At 48.0% G+C, this 25,236-nt stretch overlaps 1 protein-coding gene across 4 annotated transcripts in view; it reads right to left on the bottom strand.

Moving 5' to 3' along the window:
• MAN1C1 (mannosidase alpha class 1C member 1) overlaps positions 1–25,236 on the bottom strand; it is a 149,101-nt gene that overhangs the window by 73,894 nt on the left and 49,971 nt on the right. For all 4 annotated transcript variants that reach the window (XR_003433380.1, XM_027109648.1, XM_027109646.1 and 1 more), the window contains exon 2: positions 4,609–4,705. Coding sequence is in view for 3 of the 4 variants with exons in the window: in XM_027109648.1 (XP_026965449.1) it covers positions 4,609–4,705 (97 nt within the window). In the remaining variant the exon portion in view is untranslated. The remainder of the gene's footprint in view (positions 1–4,608; positions 4,706–25,236) is intronic.

Here is a 25,236-nt window from a genome sequence, read left to right on the forward strand (position 1 = left end):
GAGAATGGAGCTCTTATGACCACTCTGAGTTCTTGGGAGGATTAATGTCATTAAGTGCTTTAAGGCTGACAGCTGGCATTGGGTATGAGCTCCCACTATTCTCCTGGAAACCCTTCCGCTGTCAGGAGGCTGATTTATTCCATAGCCTTGAGCCCTAACTTTCCCCTGACTCTTCCCTCTTAAAAATTCCATTGTAAGCTGCTATAAATGAAAGGGTGAGAAGTACACTGACTACCAGTGGGCTGCCCATCCGTGATCTCTGCCACAGGCGCTTGAGGGCTGAGGGGAATAGGGCAGGAGGGATCAGGGCTGGGAAAGCCCTGGAGTCCTCACGTGGGTCCCTGGGTCCAGGAGACTCGGTCATAGCCCAGTCAAAATGGGAGAAGCACACACTGTCCTAAGGGCCTTATGTCATCCTCGTAGCAGCTGAACTTGAAGAATGCTTCCTGTGTGCCAGGCCTGAATATAAGCACTTCTCACAAATTAACTCATTTGGTTCTCGAAACAATCCTGCGAGTAGGTATTACTGTTGTCCCCAATTTAAGGCTGGAAACTGAGGCCCAGAAAGGTGAAGAAACTTGCCTAAGGTCACACAGATGGGCAGTGGCAGAGCAGCATGCAAATCCAAGCCATCTGGCCTCAGAGTCCACGCTCTTCGGCTGGCTTCCCCCAGGTCCTAGGAGCAGCCCCTTTTACAGGTAAGGAAGCTGGGCCTCTGAGTACTGAGCCACTGTGCTTTACGGCATCACCAGCTGCTGCTTTATGGCTGGTTCCTCTACACTGCCCTCCTCGAATGTGTTCTTCAAGTGGCAGACTCACCCCTGTGACTTCACAGTGATGAGAGCATCACCATCGAGTGCCGGCCCTGTGCCCGTGAGGAACAGGCCGCGTCCACTTTGCTGGCAGCCGCTAGGGTCTTGGGGGCATTTTCTGGCAGGACCTGCTGAGCCAGATTGCGGTAAATAGGAAGAGACTTTAACACTGAATTGCTCAGGACACAAAAACTGGCTTGAGAGGTGCCTCACCCAGAGGTCTTACTTTCAAAGTGAGAACAGATTTGGGGAGGGGCGCACGGGCGGTGGGAAGGGTAAATTCAGTTTGGTGAACTGCCACACGGGGGGGAGACCAGGCTCTGCAGCCGATGTCTTCGTTGCATCCCGTGTAAATCCGGCAAAGCCAGGCACCAGTGTGAGCTCGTTACTCTACCCCGTATGCAGCTCTCTTGGCCCCACAGGCCCAGGGAGGAGCCTGCAAGGGCCCGTGGCAGACTGATATGCACCAGGATGCAGGAGGCTGCTCAGGGACCCTGAACATCCACTCAGCCAGGCAGGGCAGGGTGGGGACAGCTGCCATCTGACCATGCCCTGCAGGGCCCAGCCTACAGTGAGGTGACTGATGACGGCGGCTGCCACAGCCCAGGAACGAGGCCACCCACAAGCCCGTGTGAGTCCAGCAAAAGAAGCCAGTGGCGTGAGAAGCAGCTTCATTCAGGCCAGTTCAACTCCTATCATCCAGAACAGTCTGGCTTCCAAGCCCCTCATGAGTCCAACCCAAACTAGAACCTCCTCCAGGTTCCTCGAATGCCCCTCAACTCTCCTCCTCTGGGGGTGTTGGCATAAGCATCTGTATCATCAGACCCATTTGTGGCAACGATAAGCATAACTACCAGCTATTAAGATGGTTCTGTGTGTCAGGCAGGCCTTGGGCTGGGGGTATGATGTTTTCATTAGTTCTACTTTACAGAAAACTCAGGCTCAGAGAACACTCAAGGTCACTCAACCAGGAAGGAGTGAAGTCATTCTGAACTTGTTGGGCTCCAGGGACCTAGAGCCACAAGCCAGTGAAGGACTGGTCACATCATTGATCATGATCCCTTCTACGTGCCCCTCATTCTGAGAGCACCTAGACAGACCCCAGAGAGGCTCCGAGGAAGGGTTGCCAGTGTACGTCTCTGCAGAGCTGGTGGAGTTTTCACTGTGTCATTTATCCCTGCATCCCCAGCAGTCAGCACCGGGCATGGCACTACACGAGCAGCTGCTGAATGAAAGTGTAAGAAAATCAAGGCTAGCTTCTCCCCGCCCAGCGCCTGGGGCCCTACCCAGGAGCCAGCCTCCCGCTGCAGCTCAGTGGCTGGCTACAGAAGGAAGGCCCTGTCTCACTGCCAGGACTGCTGCAGGCGCAGGATGATCGGGTACCCAGGGCCTTAGCCAAGGCCGCTCTTGGGAGACAGGGGACCTCAGAACCCTCCATGGGCTCACCTGGGCAACTGCCGACCCCACTTATTACTGTGGAAATCCTATATCACTCATATATACTTAGCCCTTTGCACGTTCCTGCACGCTCTCATAGCAACCTGAGTGTGCAAGATGAACGAACGGGGGCCCAGAGAGGTCAGGTGACTTGGCCACACAGATAGTTCAGGGCAGAGTGAGGACTCGCTCCCAGGTCTTCTGGTTCAAGGTCCAGGTTTCTCTGCATCATTCCAAGCTGCCCACTCTTCCTGAGGCTCAGTGATGGGAAAGGGGCCAAAGGGTTGAGATTTAAATCACAGGCCCTGAGGAATTTCAGAAAATGGGACTTGGTTTAGCCCAGTTCCTCCCGGCAGTGCTCCCTCTATCCCCGTGGATGGTCACAGCAATAGCTAGGCCCATGCTCCGCAGTTTCAGAGATCAACAGCCTCCCCCCAACCTCCACCAATTCCCTGAATATTTGCACACTGTGTAGAGAGGGAGGATTATGTCCCTCATTTATAGTAGTAGCCAAAGCTCCAACAACTTTGATGAGAGCCACACCAGCCGTCTTTCCCCAGGGCTGATGTGGGTGTTGGGGAAGTCTATGATCTGGACGGGTCAGGCAGCGAGCCTCTGAAACTAGAATCCACACATTTCATATCTGAGGTTAAGGAAACACCTGTCTTCCTCCCCACGACTCAGGAGTCCTCTCTCAGAACCTATCCTAAGACAACGTTTTAGGCACAAAGATGATAACTGCCGTGTTTTTTTTTTTTTTTTTTTTTTTTGCGGTACTCGGGCCTCTCACTGCTGTGGCCTCTCCCGTTGCAGAGCACAGGCTCCGGATGCGCAGGCTCAGCGGCCATGGCTCACAGGCCCAGCCGCTCCGCGGCACGTGGGATCCTCCCGGACCGGGGCACGAACCCGTGTCCCCTGCATCGGCAGGCGGACTCTCAACCACTGCGCCACCAGGGAAGCCCTGCCATGTTATTTTTAATAGTGAAAAATTGGAAAGGACCTTTGTCCAACATTAGTGGGATGGTTAAACGAATTATGGCACATCCATGCAATAACTGCAGCCATTAAAAATATTCTTTATGAAAAAATTTACACGAGTTAGGGAAACACATATGATGTAACATTCAGTTAAAAAAAAAAAGAAAAGGAAGAACATAATACTGTATATGGGTGGGGGAAGTGTACTGAAGAAAAGACTGGAAGGAAATAAGACGAGATGTGCACAGAGGCTGCATCTACATGGTAGAACGAGTTATTTTTGGCCTGCTTTACACTTTCTGATACTTTCTCTTTTCCCCTACATGCCTATGATAAGCAGGGGGGAAAAGCAGCAGCAGCAGCTACCCCAAATCACACCCCCCTACCCAAGGGGAGTGAACTGCCTGAACAGCCAGAAGCGTTGGGATGCTGCCTGGTGACATGGAGGAAGGTAGGTCCTGTGTCCCTTTTCCCGTAACACAAATACTCTGCCCTACGCATGGGGGGCCTTGTAAACCTGCTTTTGAAAATTTTCTGGGGATTTTCATCTGACTTAGCTCTTTGGTTCTTGATGTCAGGAGCCTGTGTCTCTAAGGGGTGGGGAATACAGGTGATGAATTTCTGTTTCCAGCTCCCCAGATAGCTCCTGTCTCACAGGAAAGAAGGAAGCCAGGTGCCTCCAGCATCTTTTCATGTGAAGGGCCTGCAGAGAGGGGCGCTGGTGATTTGTCCGGGAATTACATTTGATATCTAAAGCCGTGCCCACAGTGAGGCACTTTGCAGTCTCTCCAGGTGAGAAGGGCTTTCGAGGCTCTGGCTGAGGAGGATCTCACGGCTGCAAAGGACCGAGACGTCGGCAAGTGTGGCTACAGGTCAGACTCAAGCTGCCAACACACAGCAGCACCCGTGCTGCTCCCTAACTGTGACTGTCCACCAAGCCACCCGGCGAGAGACACACACCCAAGACCCTAAAGGCAGCGCGTGTGCCCAGCTTATCAGGTACATGTTTGGTTTCTCTAGGAAAACACCCAAGATCATTTTACAGCCACTTGGAGGAGCGGATTTAAACCCAACCCTCTGTGTCCTTCAGATCTGCCCACCTTCTCCATGGCAACTAGTGTCCGTCACTCACTGCCCCCACTCACATTTCCAAGTTCGTCTGCTCTGAAAATTAACAACAGGTGCATATAAAGAAGTGTGTGAGGTGAGGGAGAAGCATGTGGGTTCCCCCCAAACCTAGAAGGCTCACAAGCCTAGACAACCCTGGAGGAAGTCAGACTTGGAGCTCTGGAGAAACAGGGACATAGCTCAGGAGAGAAAAAGTCAAAAATGAAATTCTGCTCGGCCCCCAGGGGCAGGGGGTCTTCCGACGTCAGCTCACCGAACATGTTGCCCTCGTAGCCGTCTCTTGTGAGGGGCCGGAGCTCGTTTTTCCCCATTGCATAGCGCTTGTAGCTCTGCCAGGCGAACTGCATCATCTGTAAGAAAGAGCAGAAACAGACCCTGAGCGTGGAGATTCCCAATAGCGTGGGCTGGCCACCTGGCCTTGCCCTTTGCAACAGGATTTGAAACCACATTATAAAAACAATCTTCCACATTGAGAAAGACGACTTCCTCTCACCACTGTTCTATTCATAGTTATGCCTGGAAGGCTGTTCTCCGACAACCCCACGTGTCCTGCATCTACCCATAGATTCCTCAGAGAAGGCACAAAAGGCACTAAGTACATTCTAGCCATCCATCAGTGCCAAAGTGAAAAGCCACCTCTTCCATGAAGCCTTCCCGGACCTAAAGTGACCCTCTGAATGGAAGGAAACAAAACTCAACGAGGGATGCCTGTTAGAATCTAATAGAACCGTCCCTTGAGCTAGGGGTTGTTAACTCCATTTTGTAGATAAGGAGACAGGTCGAGACATGAGGTTACTCGCCCAGGATTACCCAGGGAGTGAGTGAGCATGCTGGGAATTGAACCCATGCCCTCTGGCTCCGAAGCCTTAGGTCTGTCCCCTAAAGTCACTGCTTGAGTCTCTTTGAACTCCTCCTGCACTTGGCTTGACCCAGGCTGGCTCTCCCAGGCCTCCTAGCACCCCAGCCGGTCACTGTTAGTTTTTGTTTTACTGGTTCTGGACCACAAACTCTTTGAAGCCAGAAACTACATTTTCTTTGCCTCAGTTCCCCCAAAGCACCCTGCACAGGCTTGGCAATGAGTATCTGTCAGCTCTGTCACCCAGTGCATGCATGAGTTCTTACTACATTAAGGCAACCATGTTAGCCCCTCGGCAGCATCACAAGCATACAAGCACCTTTGTCTCCTAACTGCACTTAGCACTGGAGGCTGGAGGAACGCAAGGCAACAATCTGTCCCCAGCCCTGCTCTCCCGCCCCCCCCCAGGGTCTCCCTTTTGCCTCTGATGGCAGGCTGCAGAAGAAGGACAGCAGAGCAGGCCTCTGCGGTGACCATGGGGCTGAGAAGGGAGCCAGCCCAGGCAGCGGAGGCACAGCTGAAGGACAGGCAGGTGGGAGGCAGCCTGGTGTCGTGGAGAGAACTCAGGCTTCGGGGCCGGGAGGCCCAGGTTCTAATCCTACCCCTGCCACTAGCTCTTTGACTTTGGCAAGCAACTGAATGTCTCCAAGCCTCAGCTGCCTCATCTTTGAGATGGGAATGACAAGGGCTGCTTTGCCACAATCCTGAAAGGTTTAAATGAAAGCAAGTAGCTGGAAATGCCCAGTTTTTGACTTCACACAGCAAGTGATCAACAAACACGAGTCCTCTTTCCTGCTCAGCCTTTAAAATACCCATCTGGTTCTCCAAGCCTCATCCATCCACCCCTCTTTCATCCACCTTATTAGTTCTCAGACTTTGGCGTGCATCAGAATCACCTAGAGAGCTTGTTAAAACAGGCTGTTGGGCCCCATCCTTGCGTTTCTGATCCAGCAGGTCTGGGGTGGGTCCTGACATCCTGTCTTTCTAACACATCCCCACGTGGTCCATGGGCCATATCTGAGAACCAGCAGTCTACTATATGTGTTTATTTCTATTTCCCAGCTCACTTCCAGACACTGTCTGGCACCCTTCTGCTTTTCTCCTTCCATCTCCCAGCCCACCTTCCTGCCTCAGCACTGTCTTTCTGGACATCGCCACCTGCGTTCTCCATGCTCTGCCACTCCTGGTGCCAAGGTCTAGCAGCCATCTCTTCCAGGCACACCTGGACAGTAACCATTGCCATGCTCACCCCTGGGGCCAAAACACACAGACCAGGAGGGCAGACCTGACAGGTCTGTGTCCTGGGCTCTCCGTGAAATGGCAGAATAATCTAGTACCATCTCTCCACTTCATAGATGATGAAACTGAGGCTCAGAGATGGAAGGTGGTCAGGGTGGCACAGCCAGCAGGGCTGGAATACAGCTCTTTCAACTCCCAGGCCAGCAGACCCCACCCCCATGCTTGGCCTGATGTGTGGCTTCCCAGGAGACACACATGCAAATGTCACGGTACTGCGTGCCAAGCACTTGACACAGGTTTTGAGCCCTGGTTCCATTCCTTGGTTATTTTCTACTTATCTTGAATTGGCAATAAGGGAAACTAATTGCTGGGTATGAGCGCTTAAGGGAGACTGGCCTCCTCCCTCAGTCTCTCTTATTCTGGGGGGGCGGGCCTCGATTAAGTCAGTGTGAGGGGAGGGAGGGGTGGGGGATGGGTAGGGGAGCAGCAGGAGGCTGTTAAAACAGAAATGGCAGCAGGAAAGCAGGAGGAGAGGTCTGGAGGGGGAGGACTGCACCCTACCCCCAAACCCCACCTGCTTGAGAGAGAGAAGTGGGTGTGCAGGAGTAATTAAGAGAACCATGGGTATCTACATGTTCTCAAAGGAGCTGTCACTGCAGGGACGTGGGGATGTTGGAACGTGGCCCGTTCTCACAGTCATCCACATCAACGGAGAGGAAGGAAGGCACAAATAATCCCTGTGTCGCTTGGGACAGGATTCAGAAGGCAATTAGAGCTGCTCTCACACACACACACGTGCACAAGGACACACAGACCCTCGAATGCTAATCCTTGTGTCTCCCACCTCGGCTCGCAAGCCCAGGCGCTGGATAAGCGGGGATGACGGGGAAAGCCCCCAGCCAGGTGGTCCTTACTTCTCTTCCTAATGCGCCCCAACCTACCAGGTGTCCTAGCCTGTGCTCGGCCGCAGTTTGGGCTGCAGCCACGGTGGGACTGCTCCCCCGGACCCCTCCCTCCACTTTCCTGCCAACTGCTTATCTTCCTTCAACTCTCAGCTGAAAGGGTACTTTTGCAGGGAGTCCTCCTCCCCAGCCAGGCCCCCACGACCTCCCCACATTCCTGATGTCAGGTCCCACAGCAGCCTGCAGTTAAACTCTTATACTCGCGACTATTTGGTCAGTGCCCCCATCCCCTAGTCACTGCTGCGTGCTGGCAACTCACCAGGGGACTGACACATAATAGGTGCTCATTAAGTATTTGCTCAATGAAAGTAAGAACAAACAAGAAAATTGGCTCTGGAGCTTAACACATGGCTGGGAGACTTGACGTGTGGACCACACACATCACAGGTAAAATAGGTAATGGGTCGGGGGGATGGGGTGGGGGGGCTTCTGAGTAACAGAGGCAAGCGCGTGTCTCAAGGGGAGCTTCACGGGCACCCAAGTGTCCTGATGGACAAGTAGGATTGTGAGGGGCACAAGAAGAGGGTGACCTACAGAAAGGCTAATCTCACTCTGGAACTGGTGATATGTGCCTTGGGCAGCCCCTGGACTTGCCTTTAGAGACGGACAGTCCCTGGCTTCATGTTTAGGCAGTTCTAAGGCTTCAAAGAACTCAGGCCACCTCCTGCCCCATGCAAGTTCCTTAAAAAGACTAAGTAATCTCTCTTTGAACACCCCCAGTGAAAGGGTGCTTACCTCCTTAGCAGGCAGCTCATTCAATTGCAGAGTTTCACAAAGTTCTTTCTTAATCAATCTAAATCTGCTTTTCCCTACGGGCCATGGGGAAGACAGCTCATATGCTCCCACCACAGATCTTCATCCAGGGGGAGCCAACTCTCAAGTCACCTTAGGCTGCCTGTTGGCCGGCTGAACAGCCCGGCTCCTTCGACAGATCACCTGATGGCAGAGCTCTAAATCCTCTGAAACTGCAGATACACATCACAACGTTTTTCCAGGGTGCCCAGACTTCGTCACCCATTTGTTATGGTTGGCTTTTGGTAATAAGCAGAAACCGAAGTGCAAACTCTCCCTGGTTACATCTGGACCAGACCCTGTGGGTGTGGACTTGCCATTTGTCCCTAACAACTGCATCTCACTGGACTCTCCATACTCATTCCGTGCTGTCAGGATCTTTCTGGAACCAGATCTTATCATTCATTGTGTGTGTGTCTGTGTGTTTTGGGTATTCTGCCTGCTTTCATGGGACCGCCATCTGTGTCTCCCCCAAGTTTTAGAGAGAAACATTAAATGGCTGGGCTGAGGACAGAGTTGGGGAAACAGCAGGAGGGGCCCCTCACCTGGCTCCAGCACTGCTCTTTGAGTGTCATCTGTCAACAAGTGAGGAATCTTCCAGGTAATCAGTCCAAGCCCTGTGTCTCCATTTTTGTATACGAAGATACTATGAAGGACAGGACTGAAATACAGAAGCACTCTGCCCCCCGTACAGCGAGTACAGAGAAAACAGATGCTTTTTTTTTCTTTTAAGAAAAATCAGGGGTTAGGCTGGTATGATTTGTTCTTAGAGAACACATTTTGGCTCCTACGGATCCTCATTTTTGGTTCTAAATGCCTGCAAATCACTAACTTAAAAACCTATCAGTCATACCAGATGGCTATAATCAACAAGATGGACAATAACAAGTGTGGGCCAGGCTGTGGAGAAGTGGAAACCCTCATCAATTGCGGGTGGAAATGAAAATGGTGCAGTTGCTTTGGAAAACACTGTGGCATAAAAAGTTAAATATGGAGTTACGATGTGACCCAGCAATTCCACGCCTGGGTGTAGACTCGTGCAGAACAGAGTTAACGCGGTAGGCCTGAGACTTCTATCCCTAGAAAGGCTCTGCTTGCAGATTTGGCCCTTGGCCGGTGCCTGGGAACTTGGATTTAGTGAGTGTTCTCACCATTCTCTGATGGGTAAGGGTGGTTTACTGCACTGAGACTGTACAAACAATGTGGTGTATGCTGAACACCTGCCTTCCTTCCGGGGGTCTGGAATTTCGGTACATGTTAGGCCGAGGGTACTTACATGACCAGCCCCCAGTAAAGACCTTGGGCACTGAGTCTCTAACGAACTTCCTGGTGGATGGCGTCTCACACGTGTCACCACAACTCAGTGCTGAAGGAATGAAGTGTGTTCTGGGTGACTCCACCCAGAGAGGACTCTTGCGTGCCGGGTCTGGTTTCCCCAGGGCTTCTCTGTATGCACATTTCCCCTTTGATGATTTTGCTTTGTGTCCTTTCACTGTAGTAAATCAGCCAGGAATAGGACTATATGCCCTCCTGGTGAATCACTGAACCTAGCGGTGGTATTGGGTACCCTGACATACACCCTAGAAAATTAAAAACATATGTCCATACAGAAAGTTGTACACAATGTGCATAGCAGCACTATTTGTAATAGCCCCAAAGTGGAAGCAACCCAAATGTCCATTGACTGATGAATGAACCAACAAAATGTGTAAATAGATACAATGGAGTATTATTTGGCCATAGAAAGGGATGCAGTGCTGATACATGCTCCAACGTGGATGAACCTTGAAAACACTGTGCTTAGTGAAAGAAGCCAGACACAAAAGGCCATACAGCATATGATTCCATGTATATGAAATGTCCAGGATAGGCACACCTATAGACAGAAAGTAGATTAGTAGTCACCAGGGGTGAGGGAAAAAGACATGGAGAATGATGGCTAATGGGTATGGGGCCTTTTGGGACGATGAAAATGTTCTAAATTGATTGTGATGATGACTGTACAACTCTGGGAATATACTAAAATCCACTGGATTTTACACTTTAAAATGGTGAATTTTATCATATGTGAATTATAACTCAGTAAAGCTGTTATTAATTTATATTTTTAAAAACTATTAATGGGGACAAATAGATATCACATGCCATTTGATATGACACACTAAGAAGAACACACGTCATTTCAGTGGTAATCCTGCCAAGAATGCAAACCTGAACCGAATCATGAGGAAAGATCAGACAAACCCAAACTGAGAGACAGACAACCTACAACGTAAATGGCCTTTACTTTTCAAAAACATCAAGGTCGTGAAAGAAGAGGAAAGACTGAGGAACTGTTCCAGCCTGAAGGAGACTAAAGAGACGTGAACTAAATGTAATACGTGACCTTGGATGCGATCCTGGAGCAGAACTAATAACAACTACTATTATTATTATTACTATAAAGGACAATCATCAAGATAATTGACAAAATGTGAATGGGGTATAGGGATCAGACAGTATTGTGTCAACGTTAATTTTCTGGTTTTACTATGGTTATATAGAAAAGTAGAACCAACCTTTTGGAAATACACAATGAAGTATTTAGGGGTAAGAGGCATTATGCTTGCAACTTACTCCCAAATAGTTCAGAAACCTCGTGTGTGTGTGTGTGTGTGTGTGTGTGTGTGTGTGTGTGTGTGTGTGTGTGTGTGTGTAGAAAGAGAGAGAGAAGAGTGTACACAAAGCAAACAGGGTAAAACACTAACATTTGAGGAATCTGGGTGAAGGGTAAATGTGAATCTTTGTAGTATCTTTTGCCACTTTTCTAAAAGTCTGAATTTTTTTTTTTTTTTTTTTTTGCGGTACTCGGGCCTCTCACTGTTGTGGCCTCTCCCGTTGCGGAGCACAGGCTCCGGACGCACAGGCTCAGCGGCCATGGCTCACGGACCTAGCTGCTCCGCGGCATGTGGGATCTTCCCGGACCGGGGCACGAACCCGTGTCCCCTGAATCAGCAGGCGGACTCTCAACCACTGCGCCAGCAGGGAAGCCCTGAACTGTGCTCCGCAACGGGAGAGGCCACAGCAGTGAGAGGCCTGTGTACCGCAAAAAAAAAAAGAAAAAAAAAAAAAATTAGGGAACGTTGCAGGATGTTGATGTCATTTCCACCCAGATTTATACATGACAGAATTCTGTTTTCCCCCACTTGTATAAATTATGATAGAATGTGCTTGTTGCCAGTCTCCTTGTGGCTCCGCTTACCCCTCGGTTCCTCAAAAGCCCTATTGGGCTTTCACATTCCCCTCACCAAGGCTGTCCCGCCCACGCTGGTCAGAGGATGGAGCAAATGAGGAACTAGCAATTTTGGTTTCTCCTTTTATAATTATATTACCATGTTCAAATGAGGTGCCCATCCTTACTCTGTTCTTCCTGCTCCAAAAATAAACTAAAAGGCACCTTTTGTGGTTCTAAGCATTTTCCAGAAGTTCCAGCCCAGTCTGGGCTCAGCCCCCCATGCCCTTTTCTCCCACCTGTGGGTCACTACTTTCACTTGAACTCAGTTCTGTGCCCCGTACTTGCCTCTTCTGCTTACATCCTTTCCAATAGTTTAAAAAATAAGGTTGATCTGTCTATCCATCCATCCATCTACCTACCTACCTACCCACCTATCTTTTAATGCATCCAAGGTATACAAGCTCATTGCAGAAAAACAGAGAGAAAGAAAATAATCATCTATCATTTAAATATTATAACCACTGTTGCCACTTTGGTGTCTTTCTTTCCACTCTTTTTCATTTATCTTTGCTTCTTCCAGTGATGATGACATAAACATCTTCCATTTTATTACAAAGGCTTTGTAAACATCATTTTAGACAGCTATATAATAACTTCGCAAGTAGGTTCAGCATCATTTACTTAACCTTCCTCCCATATAATTGTACATGTCAGTGATTTCTATTTTGGGGTTATTGTAAATAATGCCATAATGGACATCTTTGTGCACACTCCCTTTTCTATATTTCAGGTAAGTTCCTTAGGCCAGAGCCTCTAAGAAATTGCTAGGAAAAAAATTAAAAGTTATTAATAAGTATGTTCCCTTTTAAAGATTAAACCCAGACAGCTAGTTTTGCCCACTGCTGTGCAAAAGTTGAATAGGAAAGTATATAACAATTCCGTGACAACATACAAAGTAGTTCACTTGGGAAGATAAAACTAACATCATGAATGATCATTGTGCATATTTGTGCAGCTCTCTGCACACTTTCTCTCATTTGATCAAGCAGTTCAGTGGGCTTGACAGGATAGGTATTGTTCCCAATTAAAAATAATCATGCAAGAGCTAAAGTATGAGATGTAAAGTATGAAACGGGTATTAAAAATTGTGTTTCCAAATGTTTAGTGATATAAACTAAATATCACTATATAGGGAGAGACACACAAAGATGTTCATTATATAATACTAGTTGGAAAAGCAGGATACCAAGTTACATGGTATGAAGATCACTGGACTATGTACGAGTGTTTTAAAGGAAAAAAAAAATACTGGAAGGAAATGCACAAAAGTGCTGACAGTGGTTATGTCAGATAGTGAGAGGTTTAGTGGTTATTTTTTTCTTATTATTGACCTATACTTTCTGGATTTTCTATAATGAATATCTAGAAATGTTTGTAAGGTGAAAATGAAAGATGGTTAAAATGAAAAACATAAGGAAGAAATGTTATAGTGCTACTCCTAAAGCCTAAAGGGATCGTGTAGGTGGTTGGCCTTGGGGTGGTTGGGAGGGAGTGGGTTTTGATAGAGGAAAAGGCCTTTCCAGCCAGGAGTCAGAGAGGGGGCCAACCAGCAAGAGAAGTGAAGCAGCTGATGGGGGTAGGGGCAGCCTGAGCTACAGAAAGAGAAATCAAGAACGTGGCTGTAAGAATCAAGAGACACAAGAACTAAACACCTCTGCCCCCACTGGGTTCTAGAAATACACACCAGGCAGTCATCATTTTTGTGTGTGTGCACGTGTGTGTGTGCATGAATGCGTGTCCATGCGAGAGACAGGAGCTCTGGATGGTCTGGAAGCCCCTCCCTTCCAGCAGTGTATGCTTTATAGATTCAAAGAATACCTAACAATAGATCACAAAGCCTTCCCTTCACGGAGCTCTGCAGAGGCAGGAAACAAAGCGTCAGTGAGAGGCAGGGCAATCAGAGCAGAATCCTAAGACACCTCTTCAGTTCTTTCTCAAACAAAAGCTGTTCTTGTCCACGTGAACAAATTGCAATGACATGAACTCTTAAAATGAAAAATATTTACTAATTTGAGGCAGACATTATTTTGTTTAAGATGTTCTTTCTACCTGTCTCAGAGCTCTAGAATCCTCTCCTGCAGAAAGGTGACTAGAATCCACTGCATTGCCCAGACAAAGACACCCACCCCAGCCTGAGGGGCCCCAGAATGATGGGGCCAAGAAATGATGCGTTTGAGAAGAGGAAGAAATAGAATATTGGCGGACCGCCTTGAGAGTGGGAAACTGAATAGAAAGTTTGCATTGGAAAGTTCTTTGGCGGCAGCTAGGGAGAAAGGAGCAATCACTGAAACAGTGAGACATCCTCCCCTTTTAAAAATAAAACACGCGGACTTCCCTGGTGGCGCAGTGGCTAAGAATCCGCCTGCCAATGCAGGGGACACAGGTTTGAGCCCCGGTCTGGGAAGATTCCCACATGCCTCGGAGCACCTAAGCCCATGCGCCACAACAACTGAGCCTACGCTCTAGAGCCCGCGAGCCACAACTACTGAGCCCACGTGCCACAACTACTGAAGCCCGCGTGCCTAGAGACCATGCTCCGCAACAAGAAAAGCCACCACAATGAAAAGCCCGCCTGCCGCAACGAAGAGTATCCCCCGCTCGCCGCCGCAACTAGAGAAAGCCTGTGTGCCGCAATGAAGACCCAACACAGCCAAAAATAAATAAATAAATAAACCAAAAAAAATAAAATAAAATAAAATAAAACACGCACACAGAAAGGGTCAGGTCTGGCAATGACCCAGAAGCACGGTTGCAACATCTCAAAGCTGCCAGGAAGGGAAATGGATTTTCCCAGTCATTAAAGACAAGTGCTCACACAGCGACTTGCAGCCTTATTGGTGTCTCCCAGCAGTGACACCTGGCCCATCTGCAGGGGCTGAGTGGGAAAGGGCTTGGTCTCTAATGATTCCAGGATCTAATGACCACACAGATGAAGAGATTAGAATGTTAGGGTGATTTTTTACTCCTTCACTTTCAGCACAGCCCAGGGAAACAGCTGACAGCTTGGTACCTAAAACCATCCACATTAGATTTCTCAGTCCACCCCCTTCTATGGGTGCCCCACAAAATGATCTGATTGACAACTGCTGATGAGACATCTGCGAATGCACATAACCCCTGGCCTATATCTCAGAAGCGGATGCAGGATGGGGTTTGGTTGTGCTGAGGGGTGGAGGGGTGGGTGGGGAGTAGACAGTGAGGTGCTGCCTCTAACCCTCTCACTTCTGGGTTTGCTTGAGCTACTGAAGGACAAATGTAGGAAGTGAAAATGTGATATGACTTCTGACCTATCTGAGGTCCAGAGAGCACGCCCACATCCTGCCCAGGATGGGATTCAGATTTGAGCAGTCTCAGAAATCTCATCCCATCTGTAGCTGTTCTAAGGCGCCATGGCTGAGAGTGTGGGACCTAGAGGCAGACAGACCCTTTCTATTCAGTGTGGTCCAGGGACCAACAGCTGGGCATACCCAGGGAGCATGTTAGGAATGCAGCATCCTGGGCCCCACCCCAGACCTGCTGAATCAAAGCCAGCATTTTAACAAGATCCTCAAGTTATCCAAATGCACATTAAAGTTTGAGAAGCTGCTCTAGGACTCTGCTATCTACTGGCTGTGCAGCCTTGAGTAAGTGACTTAACCTCTCTGAGTCTCAGTTTCCTCATCTGTAAAAGGACAGGAATATTTAATCCTTATAATAACCCTGAGAGTAAATAAGATAACACTTGCCGAGTGCTTAGCACAGCAGCTGGAACATAATATGTGCTCAGTAAAAAGCAGCCATAGGATGGCTGCTACACTATTAATTTATCTACTAAGTACCTCTTCATCCATTTCTCTCTGCACCACCACTCTAATCCATACCACTCCCATCTCTTCATGGGACTCCCGCAGCAGCCTCCTAACTGGCCTAGAGGAGTCCTCTCTGGCCTCCTACATGGTTCTCCACACTGCAGCCATGGTGATTATTCGAAGGACAAATTTATTCATATCTTTACCCCACCCCCAACACACACTTAAACAGTTCCATCAGATATAAAGATCAAACTCAGTAAGGCCCATCAAGCCTTGTAGAGTCCCCCCATTCATGCCTCCAGCGTCAGCTTCTCCTCCCCACCTCTGCCCAGCTGTACTAGCTTGCTTTCTCAGTTCCTCAAAGAGCAATGCCTCCTCCTGCCACGGGCCCTTTGCACACGATAGTCCCTCTCCTTGGACCACTCCTCGCTCTACTTTTTTCCTGGTAAATTCCACTCATCTTTCAGATCTCAGCTTAGTTTCCATGTCCTAGAGAAGCCTGACCTCCTGGACTGTGTTGAATCTTCCTGTTATAGAGGATTATTAAAGTCAGAATTTTACATTCATTGCGTGATTGGTTAATTAGTATCTATTCCTCCCACACCCAGAACACAGGCTCCATTTGCTCACTATTGCTCCCCAGCACCTAACAGATTGCCCAGCACATAGAGGTCCTCCATAAAAGTATGTTGAATAAATATCTAAGGATGGTGACGACAGAGGGGGAGCTCCCCGGGGCTGCTAGTGTTGTGAGAACCAAGGGGAAAGGGGGATGCCTGGGACAGAAACACCTACTGCCTGGTGGAGTTGCCTCAACAAGGGTTTTAGAAGGCCCAGTAAGGGAACAGCTCCAACTGTGAGGCCACAGGGATAGCAAGAACGGGTGAGACACATTCCCATGGGACACCTTTATGATCTTGGTACAGAGTCTGCAGATGAACAAGGGGAGCTGATGGAGAAGGTCACAAGCAAATCGAGCTCTGCCACTGCATTGAGATTGGTTCCCTGACTGCAAAGTGAAGGGTCCTCCCCACTCTCTTCTGTCAAAGCCTGGGCATTGGGGTGGAGGCAGGGAGATGGGGAGTTGTGGACAAAGATGAATGACAGTATGAAAGACCTCAGCACATCTGTGAGTGAAATTCCAAGGGGAAATGGTTCAACAAGGCCATTTTGAAGAAATTGAGTATAAAAATGGCCTATGTGTAGGTAGCTCTACTATTTCCAAAGTGCTTTGCCTTCCTGATTTGAGCCTTATGGTCCTGTGAGTGAGGTTGGGAGGGCGCCACCATCACCCCCATTTTACAGAAAAAACAACAACTGCACTTCCACATACACACACTGATGGAATATACAGCATGTGCCCAACACCACGAAGAGGGCTTTTATATGTATTAGCACATGCAGTTTTCACCACGGCTCTGAGAGGTCCTCTCAAGGAGGAGGTAAGGCATGGTAGTTAAGAGCCTGGCTTTGGATCCCAGCTTTCCGCAGCTGTGTGTCCTTAGACAAGATACTTAACCTCTCTGTGCCTCGATTATCTCATTTGTTTAAAGATAAGGATACTGTTATATTATGCTTAACCAGTGTTTTCCATGAGTCATCAGTGTTTTCCATATATGTTAACTCTTTAATCGTCACACTAATTTTATAAGATTAGTCTATCATTGCTCCCATTCTCATATGAGGAAACTGAGGCACATGCCCAAGTGTCACAGCAAGCAAGTGGCAGAGCCAGGATTCGAACCCAGGCAGTCTACGCTCTTGTCAGAATACTCTATGCTTCTCATAGAATGGAGCAATTATCATGCCTGCCTCCAAGGGGGCTGCAAGGATTGCAGTCATCCCTTGGTATCCAGGGCCCCCCACAGATATCAGAATCCATGGATGCTCAAGTCCCTTCTGTAAAATGGCTTGGTACCGCTGGTCCTCCTTATCCTTGGGCTCTGCATCTGTGGAGTCACCAACCTCAGACTGAATTTCGGTTGGCTGAATCCATGGACGCAGAACGCGTGGATACGGAGGGCTGTTTGTAATTACCATGCAAGGCATTCGGCACAGCTCCCGGCACACAGAAAACTCTGTCGTAAGTATTAGCACTTGTGGTCTGTGGCCCTGGGATCCACATCATCTTCCCATGTCCAGAAACATCAGCACCATCCACCTGAAACCTCAGAGCCCTCTGGAGTCTCCTTCTACTCCACACCTCACGTTCACTCTCCAGCAATCCTGTCCACAACATCTCTGATTCACCCCTTTCCCATCCTCCTCCCAGTCCACCACTGTCCCTGGACCTCCGTATGGGCTCCCCGCTTCCTCTCAGGCACTCCCCCCCGCCACATCCTTTCTCTATACAACCAACAGACTAAGCCCTTTAAAAATGCAAGCCATCAAATGTCATTCCTCTGTGTAAGAGCGTCCAAGAACTCCCCAAGGCACCGTGCCTGAAAGGCCTGCCTCTGACCTCTCCCCAGGCCCCTTCCCACTCTCCACGCTTCAGCCACAGGGGCCTCTGGACGATACCTCAAACTCACACGGCACCTTCCCACCTAGGGTCGGCAGAATAACGGCCCCCAAAGGTGCCCATGTCCTAATCCCTGGAACTTGTGAGTATGTATGGTAAAATGGAATTACGGTTTCAGATGGAACTAAGATGACTAATCAGCTGATCTTGAGGTGGGGAGAGTAGCCTGGATTATCCAGGTGGGCCCAATGTAATCACAAGGGTCCTTAGAAGTGAGAGGGAAGAGGCAGGAGAGTCGAAGTGGTGAGATGTGAAAAAGACTCCACTGGCCATTGCTGGCTTTGAAGATGGAGGAAGGGGCCGTAAACTAAGGAATCCAGGGGGACTCCAGAAGCTGGAGAAGGCAAGGGAATGGATTTTCCCCTAGAGCCTCCAGAAAGGAAGGAGCCTAGCTAACATCTTGATTTTAGCCCAGGAAGACTCGTTTTAGACTTCTGATCTCCAGAGCTGTAAAAGAATAAATTTGTGTTGTTTTAAGTCACTAAGTTTGTGTGATTTGTGACTACAGCAATAGCAAACTAATATACCACTTAAGGGCCTTAGCACTTCCCAGTGAAAAACTGAATGAACAAAACCCACCAAATTTCCAATGCACTTTCATGCCACCATAGCCCTTTTTCTACATAAGGAATTCTGATATTCTGGAGCAGAGGTACCACCATTCTGGAATTCACTGCCACAGCCCCTTGCCATCCATCAATGACAGTACCTAAGACTTCTGCAGGATAATAATTTCTTTCATATCTCTTCCCCTGCCCTTGAGCTCTGTGACCCGATGCATCCCCAACCCCTAGCATGAGGCTGGCCCAACAGAGGAAGTCAACATAGCACATTAGTAATAACGATGGCTACATTATTATCTATCTATTATCCAGTAGTGGACATGTACTGCACACCTAGCATGTGCTGAGCACTGGGCTAAGCCTTTCAGAAGCATTTCATCCTGCACCACAACCCTGTTAGGATGGGTTACCGTTGTTACCCCTATTTTACAGGATGAAGCAGTTGAGTCCTGGAGGGTTAAGTAACTTTTCCAAGGATGCAGAACAAATAGTGGCAGAGCCAGGCAATGGATGCAAGAGGACAACTTGGGGGCCTGAATGCTTAACCATGACAGCACACTGTTTCCCACTCTACAACCCTCCGAGGTAAGATTAGTGTCTCCTTTTCCCAACATTTGGGGCCAGGCAGCTGGCAAGTGGCAGAGCCAGTGTTTGAAGCTGGGGTCTGACTGATTCAAAAGGCTGTGTCCCTTCCATCTCACTAGGCTGCTCCACTGTCCACTGAATGAATGAACAAAACATCAACCCAGCACCTCTGGACGGCACGTGGCACACAGAATCAAAATGAGGACTGGCTGCCGCCAGCTGCCACGCGGCCCAACCTGAGGCCTGCTTCTTTTTGAAAACAAGAACCGTCCGAATTTCCAGTTCCCGAAGGCTCAGTACGTTAGAAGGGAGGCATGACCTGCTTTAAAGCTGCCCCAGCAGAGGCTGGGGTCTCTGGAAATGCAAAAGAGGCAGAACCAGTTCTTTTTCGCCTGAATGTTAAGAATTTTTTTAAAAGAAAGGAAAAAAAAAAAAAAACATGTTTACGTGAAAACAAGGAAAATACCACAGTGAGTGGCAGGGAGACATTAACTGGGCCATGGAGAGAAGTAATCTCTGTTGCCAGGTTGCCTAGAGAGGTAACACCATTGGAAATCTGGAAGATCAGCCTTGATAAACACTTTCTAAAGGCTGTTAGTGGCATCTGTGACAGCAAGGGGCCTAGGTGACCTGTCTCAAGGCCTTTGGGGTTCTCATGGAGGCCCTCAGCTGAGGATGAGAACAAAAGCCTTCAGGAGGGCAGGAGTCTTGTCTTCTAGGCAGTGTTGCCATCTCTTGAAGAGCCAGCTCTGGGGACGGAATCCTTGGGACCCCATCTTTAACGCATGCGTGTAGAACCACGTGAAACTGTCTATATTCTCCTTGGAGCCGAGAAAGGATTAGTACTACTTTCCTCAGAGATACCATTCCTGGACCCAAGAAGGAGGCCTGAAAACCTCTGGACGCGTGTGGCAGTGAAGGGCCCTGTCTCTCGCCCTGTACAATTGTTTCCGTTAAGGCTTGGAAAATGAACTAGTATTTACTGAGCACCTCCATGTACCAGCCCCTGTGCCAGATGTTACCGTTACTTTATCTCATTTGATCCTCCATTGCTCCTCCGGGAAGCATTTTATAGATAAGAAAACTGAGACTCAGAGAGGTTCAATAATTATTCCAAGGGCACACAGCCAATAAGTGAAGGATTTGGATTCAAACCTAGGTCTGATTCCAACCTTTGCCTCTTCCTGTTCTTTTCTCAACTTCCCCTCACCTGACATCCATTTTAAAAAAGTGTGTTGAGCATCTACTAGGTACCCCATGTTCTGGTGCATGCAGCAGTAAACAAGACAGGCAAGGTTCCTGCCTTCACGGCTCCTATAGTGTGGGGAGATGGACAATAAGAAATAAGCAGGGTAATTTTGAAGAGTGATAAGCACTTTGAAGAAAAATCAAGCAAGAGGGGGAGAGGATGACTGAGTGGGTGGGGTTGGCCAAGGAAGGCCTCCAAGTTGATAACTGAGCTGAGATCTTAATGAGTATCTGAAAAAAAAAAAACTCCTCCTGTTTCCCACGTGTAGCCTGAGACATGCATTTGACTTTTCTCTTTATTCCCCCTGGGGCCCCATCAGCGGAGATTCCAAAGTACATATTTTCTTTTTCTTGGCTAGAAAGCCTTGTACAACCCACTGATAAGGTTACCCGTTCACACCAGGAGAAAGAATTTCAAAGCAGTAAACAGACCTGCTCAGCCTTACAAACATCATACAAAAGACTCAGGTCCTGGAGCTCATTCATCCTATGAAGCCAAAGAGCTGCCACCCCATAAGCACTCCTTCAGTTTGCATTAATCAGACAGCTCAACATAGGTTTTCTTTTCATTTTTCTAGGTCTGTGATGATGGATGATGTGCAGTGGCACTTCCGGATTCATAATAACGGGAACCGGTGGTGTTTTCTGACTCCTACAAGACTAAACTTCATGGGACCTTTAGGACATCTTCCTTGAGAGTGCTGAGCTAAAGTGCTGTGTTCTTGAAAGGATTATTGCAGTCTTATTATAAAAGATAACCTAATCACACGGGAGAGGGTAAAACATCAAGCAATTTGATTTCAAAACCCTGAAATAGAATACCAAAGAATAATTAACTATGAAAACCAAAAGACTCTAATCTTGATGAGCTAATGGGACAGACAAGGAAAGAGAGAAAACTCAGATCCTCAAGTTTCACAGCGTTTTGAATTGTTTGAATGATCAAAGTCAAAGCTCACACAGGGCTTCGGCTGGCTTGATTCTGAGGTGCTCCTACCTCTCAGAACCTTCCTCGAATCCCCACTCCCCACTCCCCACTCCCAAGTAACTGAATGCACCTGCCCCAGCTCCGCTGCTCTGGCTTCTGATAAGAAAGAGCAGACTTTTCTCTTTCTCAGCTGCCTCCAGATCTGGCTTCCTGCTGGGGCCTGTAAACCTGCTGCTGGGAGGTGGCAGCTCCTGCCAAGCCCGCAAAACAGACCCTTTCACAGAAGGGAGACAAACGGACTGACGGCCAGTGACAGTGACTTGAGAAAACCTTCACAAAATTCCTCTTCCCTTTATTTGCTTTTGAGGTACAACTACGGGTGACAGTGGCTCACAGGGTCTTGAAAGACATAAGTCTCAAAGACAGGCCGTTTTAGACACTGCCTACAAAAGAAAGGCCTTGGTGAGATTTCTGTCACCGACAGCCGCATATGCTGTATAAAGGAGAAAACCGTCGTGTTTTCCCAATTTTGAGCACAGTGGCTGGAAAAGAACATTGCATAAAAGGATCTCAGTTCAGGGCTTCCCTGGTGGCGCAGTGGTTGAGAGTCCACCTGGCGATGCAGGGGACACGGGTTCGCGCCCCGGTCCGGGAAGGTCCCACATGCCGCGGAGCGGCTGTGCCCGTGAGCCATGGCTGCTGAGTCTGTGCGTCCGGAGCCTGTGCTCCGCAACGGGGGAGGCCACAGCAGTGAGAGGCCCGCATACTGAAAAAACAAAACAAAACAAAAAGGATCTCAGTTCAGCTGGCAGGGGTGGGGGCAGGGTGAGGGTCTTCTCCAGCTGCTGTTAAGAAAATAGCACCCAGTCTTGGGTGCCTTTTCTAAGGAGGGTGGCTTCTACTCAACCTGCTGACCCAAGAAGCTACTCTTTTTGTCTTTCTTTTTCTGAGCAAGAAATTCTTCTTACTTTCACCATGGACTTGGTATTCCATTTATGGACCTGAGAAACATGTGATAACCATTCACTCTCAGATCTGACTCCAGGCCTGGTTGGTACCACTTAAAATGAATAAAAGAGATGAGCCTCATTAGCTGGAATTCAATGGCCCCCCTCATGGATGAGAAGCCACCAAGTGAGAAAGCTTCGTTCAAGGTGATGAAAGGGGGTCAAGGATGGAAATGACGCAAAAGAGAAAATGTAAATGCACGAAGTTTCCTGAGTGATTAGCTGTGGCTATTTAAGCCATTAAAAGTTTAAACCCTCTTCCGGTCAGGGAAGGAACCAGTGGAAAATCAGAGGCACATTTCCTCTCTAGGATAAACCCAGAACAATTTTAAAATGCAAAGCATCTCTAAACAGCTATTTGATTAGGTTCTTCTCCAACTAGGCTATGATAATTAGCAAATGCCTGGGAGAGGAGATTTAAATATGCCAATCAGTCCATCTCGAGTTTAGCATGAACAATGTGGAAGGTAATTATCTTTAAGTGATCACCACTTTGGTGGGGTTACAGCCTTAACCAGAGATCTGAAACCCAAAAGATGTCCTCTCCCCATGCCCAGAGCAGCCACTTTCCCACTTAAAAAAAAGCAATGCCAAGTGTTATCTGAAAATTCTACCAGTGTGACCTTTAAATAGAATGATTTTGAGTACTTCTGATGATAATTCTGCCACCATTTCTTCCACTAATGGGGCATTTTCTTTTTTTTTTTTAATAAATTATTTATTTATTTATTTATGGCTGTGTTGGCTTTCTTTAGTTGCCATGAGCGGGGGCTACCCTTTGTTGCGGTGCACAGGCTTCTCATTGCGGTGGCTTCTCTTGTTGTGGAGCACGGGCTCTAGGAGTGCACGGCCTCAGTAGTTGTGCCTTGTAGGCTCTAGAGCGCAGGCTCAGTAGTTGTGGCTCATGGGCTTAGTTGCTCCGTGGCATGTGGGATCTTCCCAGCCCAGGGCTTGAACCCATGTCCCCTGCATTGGCAGGCAGATTCTTAACCACTGTGCTACCGGGGAAGCCCTGGGGCATTTTCAAAAGCAGCAGGGTGATGGAGATAACCTGACTTAACGGAGGTGCAAACAGACTCTACCTGCAATACTTAATGCACCATTTTCTCCATTAGTGATCACTCCTTAGGATGGAAATTGTCAAAAACCTAAAGATTCACAACTTCTGGCTTCTCATGCAGTCCATAGGGACGTGCGAAATGGGTCCTGCACTAGAGAGTGCCCTGTAATGGGACAGATTGTTACCTGAAAGAGGAGAGGAGAATGCAGTTAGCTGTTTAGGAGCGTTTTTCTGTCTTGCTACTGGGGAACGCTACATTGTGAACTACTCTGGTTAAAATGAAGTCTTTTCAAAGACTCAGGCTCTTGTCACAAAGGCTCCATTTTTCACCCCACAGACTGGGCTCGACCATCTCTCAAAATAGCCTTTTAGAATATTGTGATGACAAAATGGCTAAGAGCAAGGAAGGTTTCACTTCTTTACACTGTAACTATAGAAACATGCATGTCTTGGGCACAAATGGACATTACCAGGCAACATAACAAAAAATGATAACATTGATAACCATCCCATAGTATTAATTTTTATAATTAAAGATTACTGCAAGTACAACAGATCCCAACACAAATGAGAATAATGGAGACACGATCATTTCTTTGCTTCTTTGTCACCAACTCTCCTCCTGTCTACACATGGACCTGCACTTCCATGGACTGGAGAAATCTGTAATTAACCACCTGCCAGTGTCGCTGGCCACAACTCTAACCGGGCCAGCACTTTCTTGACTAAGTTCTCACAAGTGATAATTAAATCCACCAGCCTCGCTTATGAGGTCTGCTCACAACTGAGCAGTTCATACATGTGTTGGCATGTCTAACAGTGACAGATTTTCCAAGTACCACTGGCTGGTGTCTGGGCCGCCAGCACTCTAATCATGAGATAAGTATCTCCTTATGTGAATGCCTTGAGTCACAGCCTCTGCCCCATGAGCCTTCACCTTTTCTTTTAATCGAACAACGTTCTGCAATTTCAGCTCCATCTATATCAGGCACTTCCACTGTCTGCTAATAGAGTTTACAGAATTCTATTCCCCGGTCTATAGCCAGGGCCAAAATATCTTCCTGTAAGTCCAAGAACGTTTCAGATGCACTATAAACTGAACTGGAACTTGGTCCACCATCGGCTGCCGACCTGAGAACATGCCAGCAAGGGCTTTAATTCATAATTAGGTGTTGGCTAGACAAATTACCTGCCAATGGTACTTTTGCCTACCACATCGCACAGGAGAATAATGTTCAGTGTGGGGATACATGGAAAGAGAGAGCTCTCCTGGGAGGAAATGTTTTGCAAAATCTATTTCCTTGACAACTGTTTTCCAAGCAAAAGCTAGTACTGTAGGGTTTTTTTCCCCCATGGTTTTGAACTATTCTGGTGTCTAAAAATCAACACTGTCAAACGCCCCAATGTGAAAAATAGGGATTTAAATAGAAGCAAAAAAAAAAATTTTTTTTAAGATTCTAGAGTTGAACAGTTTAAAAGGTAGGGATTCATATACACCACCCTTTTGCGGGGGGAAGGGGTGGTAATGAGCAGAAGATGGGCAGCATTTAGCGGTACCACACTAGGAATTAGTGACACAGCTGACCATAGAGAAGAACGTGGAGGACAAACGGGCTGCCGTGCTGAGTCTCACTACCTAAGATGGGAGGACTAACCTGGTCACCATGGGGAGCGCAGCCTAGACCCTGATCATCCCCTTCTGGGATTTACAGAAACTCTAAGAGCAACCCAATCAGCCTCAGGACTAAGTTATGTTCCCCTGAAATCACACAACCCCTAATTTTCTGAGACGCGCCCAATTTCAAATATTCTACGCCATTATCAGACAACGTGTCAGACACCATGTTCTAAGTTTTTATTTGGAAAATGGTCTTATGGAGTTGGTGGGCTTCCCAGGTATGGGCAGAACCACACTCCTAGGGCCAGGACAGATCGGTGGTATAAGGAATGCTGCCATTCTCTGCTCAAGCTGACCCTCTCCCCTGATGATGTCAATGGAATTTTTAGCTTGCCTCTACACAGGTCGTGGCAAATCAGGACACTTTTTAAAATGCC

The sequence above is a fragment of the Aethalodelphis obliquidens genome, unplaced genomic scaffold (assembly GCF_003676395.1).
Source record: "Aethalodelphis obliquidens isolate GAN/ISIS:26980383/991018 unplaced genomic scaffold, ASM367639v1 scaffold9, whole genome shotgun sequence".
Taxonomy (NCBI): Eukaryota; Metazoa; Chordata; class Mammalia; order Artiodactyla; family Delphinidae; genus Aethalodelphis; species Aethalodelphis obliquidens.